This window comes from Sorex fumeus, unplaced genomic scaffold (genome assembly GCF_029834395.1).
Source record: "Sorex fumeus unplaced genomic scaffold, SorFum_2.1 ptg000157l, whole genome shotgun sequence".
Taxonomy (NCBI): Eukaryota; Metazoa; Chordata; class Mammalia; order Eulipotyphla; family Soricidae; genus Sorex; species Sorex fumeus.
Window position 1 is genome coordinate 2,518,896 of NW_026606214.1, and position 6,146 is coordinate 2,525,041.

The 6,146-nt window shown below is 46.3% G+C and overlaps 1 protein-coding gene across 2 annotated transcripts in view; it reads left to right on the forward strand.

Annotated features, from left to right (window-relative positions):
- The window catches only part of RAB28 (RAB28, member RAS oncogene family), an 82,059-nt gene extending 79,183 nt beyond the window's left edge, over positions 1-2,876 (forward strand). The window contains exons 7-8 of one of the 2 annotated variants that reach the window (XM_056107299.1): positions 379-473; positions 2,001-2,876. In XM_056107299.1, the coding sequence (XP_055963274.1) occupies positions 379-468 (90 nt within the window). In that variant the 3' untranslated portion in view covers positions 469-473; positions 2,001-2,876. The remainder of the gene's footprint in view (positions 1-378; positions 474-2,000) is intronic. The other variant, XM_056107298.1, reaches the window with a different exon arrangement.
- Positions 2,877-6,146: the final 3,270 nt, after the last annotated feature.

Here is a 6,146-nt window from a genome sequence, read left to right on the forward strand (position 1 = left end):
TTTTGTATAGCAAAACCTCCCAACTTTTTCATCGCCTTCTGGAATACTGTCCATTGTATATATTATGTGTAGTTGTGATATAAAAAATGGATCTCGGTTTGGGGAGGCAGGCCCATAAGTACATGATCAATAATTGAACGGGATCACAATATACAATGTTTCCTGGACCATTTTATTTTCTTTGGGATGCGTGTGTTTCGCTGTCTCCTATGTTTAAGTCTATATGTTAATTTTCTTTTTCTTCAACTTTATTTCTTTTTTCGTTTAAAGTTGTTGTTCTCTTCTACTTTTAGTCATTCAATATGCTTTCTGGTGTTCCCCCCACCCCGCCCTTCTTTTCTCCTTCTTCATCTTGTTTATGTGGTACGGAATTGGCAGCATATTGTCAGGGCAGAAATAGTGAAGTACCTGGAAGAGTATCACCACCGTTCCACATTCTACAAGAGTTCGCTCTGTTCCATGCAGTAGTGCAGGTATTAACGGACGCATTGTTACTGGGGGTGGAGGGAGGAGGTGGAGAACCAGCCAGCACCACCTTGTTTGTTATTCCTTGTGAAAAATGAAGTCTAAATGGTTATTGTATTTTTTATTGGGGATTAATATCAGTTAGCTCAAGTTCAATCTGTCTTTTGCCAGGAGACTTTGGAATTGAACAAAGAATGGGGGATTAACGAAAATAATGTTCCAATTCCTTTCAGCCGTGTTTGTCTCTCTGGTTGTGTGGATGACATGAGCAATGAAATGGAGCATTGAGGCAGTTATTTCATTATTTAATGCTTCCTATTTTCCTGAAATAGGTCATTGAGAGAGTATTTTTAAAATTTGCCTTGAATTATCCTTCTTTGTCTCCTTGTGTATGCAGACTTTATAACACAATTGAAAAGGAGTGAAGGATTTGTTTTAATTTAAATAATCACTTAGAGATGAATATTGGGCACTTGCTAAGTTTATCATTTAAGATATTCCTTTATTCCTTTAGAGGAGGAGTTAAAAACATCATTTAGCTTATATTTAAAAGCATGGATACTTTTCTATAATAATAATTTCTCATCCTGTGTTTTTTGGTTGCTTTTTGTTTGTTTGTTTTTTGTTTGCTTTTGCAAACAACCCTAGCGATGCACAGGGGATACTCCTGGCTCTGCACTTAGAAATTACTCCTGGCGGTGCTCTTGGGATGCTGGGAATTGAACCCGGGTCGGCCGCATGCAAAGCAAATGCCCTACCCACTGTGCTTCAGGCCCTCAGCCTGTGTTTTTTTAATCACTATTCATAGCCCAACAGTGAGGTGGTTGCAAGTAAACTGAGGTTTGAGATGGAAAAATCTTAAATATTGGTAAGGTTTTCAAAGTTGCTCATTTGTTCCTACAGGGATGGAACTGGAGGGTTCCATGCTGCGCAGAGCGGCCAGGAGAGGAACAGAATGATCTCTCTTAGGGGTGGGGTTTAGAGAAGCTCATCAAGGGAATAACAAATGGCCAAAGGCAGCAGAACCTCAGAACTGATCCCAGAACTGAGTTGATGATGTCAGGCACTGGGGGGCGGGTCACTCTGGTGGAGTGTCTATATGGGATTGGGACATTGTATGCATGGAACCCTGTCATGGTGACTTAAATGTTTAAACAAACTGTAGAACGATGGATTGCCCCAGACTTCTCATCTTTATGTGGTCCTCCTTTCATAGTCATACCTTGGTTCCTACTAATTCAGAAATTATTGTCTACATTCCAAAGTTATGGCTAGACATAATCACTTCTAGATGTACTTCTAAAGAATGACTTCTCTCTCTCTCTCTTTTTTTTTTTTTAAAAAAACAACTTTAAACTCTTGAGTTCTTGCTGCATTAGGTGGTTCTGGTTGGTTCTTTCCCTGTCAGTGCCTGCTTCATTTATGGTATCTCTCATCAGGAGTTCAGCAAAGTTCAGACAATGAAAATATACTTTAAGGAGCCCTCTCTGCATCTTCTGACATCCTGACAATGACTCTGTTTTCTTTTATGACAGAGGGTGGTGAAGGCAGATATTGTAAACTACCACCAGGAACCCACATCAAGGAATGTTAATCCTCCACGCAGCTCGATGTGTGCAGTTCAGTGAGTGAATTTTTCTCTGGGATTTTGGATTCTGGGATCCAGTCAGTGGCTGCCTCAGCAGCAGCCTTAACCCTTTCCTGCCCAGCCGCTTCCCCCCAGCCTCAGCTGCGCCTCAGACTGGAAAACCTCCACCGGGACCACACACTGAATTCAAAGTGGAAAGCCCATTCCCTCGAATGAAGATGCCTCACTGCAAAAGAATAATGTTCTTGTTGTTGTTCTTCCTTCATGTCCTCACTTCTCACTTCTCCGTTCCCTGATGTCAACCCATTTAGGGGAATGTAAGGAGCTCACCACGTCCTCATCATCAGCCGGATTGTGCCACGGCACAGTTTGATTCTCTTGTCTGAACTCATACACGGCAGAGTGCAAACATTTAAACCAGTAATATATTTTATCTACAGATACTTAAGGCATTCTTTTCCTACATATTGTGATTTAAAGTATATAAAGCTGTATCTAATGGAAAAGGCTTGAAATAAAGCTGTAATAGAAATATTTTTTTCATTTAGAAAAATGGGCCTACATTGTAGCTCACACAGTAGTATTTGATACTGTATTTTTATTACTGTGTCCGATCATTGTATATCAGTAAGACTCAGGTTGGATGGTTTTATGAATCTGGATAAATTTATTTGTTCAACTGACTCTCTAGGGGCCTTTCTCCTGCAGACTGTAGCCGAGTACCCCAGAGTGAGTCAGGACTGTTGGCCAATCATTGTGGATCAGGTCCGACCATACCTGATGCTCAGATGTTTCTCTCCTTCAAATAAATTTATTTAAATTACTCTTCGAGTGGATTTTCTTCCAGCCGTCTTCCTTTTAGTTGCAGAAAAGCAAAGCAAAATGACCACCACCAGGACCAACAAAAAACCCAAGCTTGTATCCACAGTCCATTTGGACACCAAATCCGGGATGGTGAGAAGTTTAGTTTGAGATCACTCATTTCAGAGGCATTCGGTACTTGGAGTCGAGACCCCCAGGCCAGGGTGCCCAGGGCCCGTCCTCCTCAGTGCCTGCAGTTCCTTCTGCACTGCCCAGCTCTGCAGGAAGGAGCGTGGCCTGTGCTCCGATAGCTTGACCTAGAATTCCCCCTTTCCAGATCTCGGCTTCTCACATGAGGGTTTGTGTGTTCTCCTAGAGCACCGAGGCCTGGGGTCTGGGCTGCCGAGCGTGCCACACTTGCTCCTGGACCCAGGAACGAATGTCATCCCAGACAGCCCCCCCCCCACCCCCCTGCACGGCAAGCGCCCCCTAGGATACCTCTCAGCAGGCTGCGCTTCCTGTCCTGAATTGCCGTTGTCATGTCCCTGTGTTCCTATTTCAGGAACCAGCAGCTGATTGGAAAGCAGACCCAGATCTGGTCTCTCCTGTCCCTAACCTCACCACAGGCAAGTCAGAAAGTGCCTGTATTTGTCCCTGATTGCTGAACTCGGCTGGGAGACACAGTGAGCTCTTTGAAGCAGAGGCAGAGGTTACTTCTGTCCCCAAGAGTGAGTGGCGATCGTGGATGGCCACAGTGCTTGGCTATGCTTGCTGGTGTATGTGGAGGTTTGGCCACCTAGTTTGGCTGCTGTGAGGGGTTTAGAGGAACTCATTTCACGTCTCTGTGTGGCTGCAGGCCCTGAGGGTTGCAGAGCTAGTGCAGGAAGTAGCGTAGCATTAGACTCAAAGCTAGATGCAGGAGGAAATTTCTAGGAAATCTTTTAAAGAAGAACTTGAAGTGTAACAGTTTTGAATTGTGACTTTACTCATTGGGTTTAATCTCTATATTTTAACTACCCAACCTATAACTTTATAGTGGCAATGTTAAACGTTTTATATTATGAAGCTTTAAAAGATCTTTTTTTTTAATGGAGTCACCGTGAGATACACAGTCACAAAGCTTTCCTGGTTGGATTTCAGTCACACAATGTTCCAACACCCGTCCCTCTGCAGCAGGATCCCCAGTTTCCCTCCCATCACCCCCAACCTCTACTGCCCGCTTGTCTCTATGGCAGGTGCTTCCCTCTATTTTTCCTCTAGTTCAGGAGCCTTTTCCATCCTCTGTGGTGGAAGCCCTTCAGGGCAGTTCACGTCTTCAGCATACACAGGCTGGTTTGCTAGGTGGAATAAATTCTCCCCAAATTCCTTCAGAGAAGATGAGGTTCAGCAAACAAGACCTAAAGATTATCACTGACCAGCGGGGAGGGATGTTTACTGTTGTCACTGCTGGCGATTGGCTGGCACAGAGTACACCACCCACTGATGTGTGTGACTAGGGCACTCGCTTTGCATGCAGCCAATCCGGGTTCGAGCCCCTGCACCACACATGGTTCCCCACAGCCCACCAGGAGTGATTCCTGAATCTAGAGCCAGGTGTAGACCCTGAGCACTGCTGGGTGTGCCCCCCAATCTCCCTGGCCCCCCATGAACATTCCCCTGCCCCCATAAAAGCTTTTTTCAATCATCATTACAGTGCAGAAATAAGCGATTTAGCACATGCACGTGTACACGTACACACACACACACGTGATTAGAAAAAGAAAGTGCTGCAAACTCTGAAGGGAACAGAGCTGTTAGAAGACCCACAGTCATGCGAATCACTAGTGCTGAAGCAAGCCGTAGTGCTGAGTAGGACTGAGCAAGGGCCAGGGCAGAGAATGGCCTTGATCCGGGCACTGGACAGATGGCTTCATTTTCACCCCAACTTCTAGGAGTTATACACAGGAGTTATACACAGTTATACACAGGACCTCACGTTACACACAGGACACCCAAATGGATTGTGATCACACCAAGTCTCTCCCAGGACAAGCATGGAGCTAGGGTGACATAAATGACTTCTGGGTTGGGCTGGAGCCGAGCTGGAGCTATTCTCCCTCTTAGGGCTCACATCAGCCCCTGGTTTGGGGGATTCCTCCAGAAAGTGATGGTGGCTGGTACTGGTTCATCTGCTCCACCCCATCCTGGAGTGTGGTTGGGCACTGTGTTGGTCTATGATCTCACTCATTCCATGGGGACAGAAATGACCTCTGCTTTGGCTCTTAGGGGTCACTGATGAACCCTGGACAAAGCTTGACAATCACTGACAAACTGGTGCTTTCTGACTAGCGATAGGGCACGTGGCTCAATCAGATTCCTGGATTCCGAATGATGATTTCCCTCTAAGCCCTGGGTTTTATTTTTGAAACAGAAGCATGGGATTTATGCTGATTTGACTTTGCCCATTACCTCTCCTGTCTACAGTTTCTAATTTAAAAAAATTACACGTCTTTCCATCTAGTTTCAGGCAGGCGCTTTGTCTCCTGAAGACGCATGCTATAAAGTTTCAAACACATTGTGGTCACGTCTGCGACGTGGGGAACTTTGGAAACACACAAAAGTGTTCAGGCAGAACTGCTCATTGGGTGCTCTCTCTTGGGCACCCTCTATTATGTGTGGCAAACCACCGGGGAGTGGTTTTTGGAGGGGCCCAGAGAGCGTCCTGTGACCGCTTTATTATTCTGGGAGGAGGTAAGCCAGGCTCCTTTCTAGTCGATCTCTGGAGTGAGGTGATGGAGCATCTGCATTTGGGCAGTGGTTTTCCTAGCAGATCGGCTTTCTGGCCTGACCCATGCCAGCGCCCGCTGGAAGCTTGGACATCCGAAAGGGCAGTGGATGTAAAGGAAATGGAAATGCAGAGCAGGGTCATGGCCTCGCCTCGGTTCCTGCTGGTGCCCTCCTTCCTCTTTCAGCTTCTTTCAGCTGGAGGACTGGAGCCTCACGGAACCTCTCAGGAAATTCGTCCTTCTGGTTGCAGTGGAGCCTTTTCATCCTACTTGTCCTTTGGCTCGAGAGGAGCGAAGAAGCCCCCAGAGCTGGGATAACTGGAGGAAACATTGGCTGAAGCTTCTGTGAGAGGAGAGGAGAGGGACAGGGAAGGGAAGGGAATCGAGATGGAATGGAAGAGAGCTCGTCTCCCTGGTACTCCCACATGCTTCTTTGGCCCTGTGCAGGCTGGGCAGGGTCGTTCTGACTGCGCAGGGCAGCATAGAGATGGGAGAGACCCTGCCAACCCCAACAGCCAGGCCTCCAG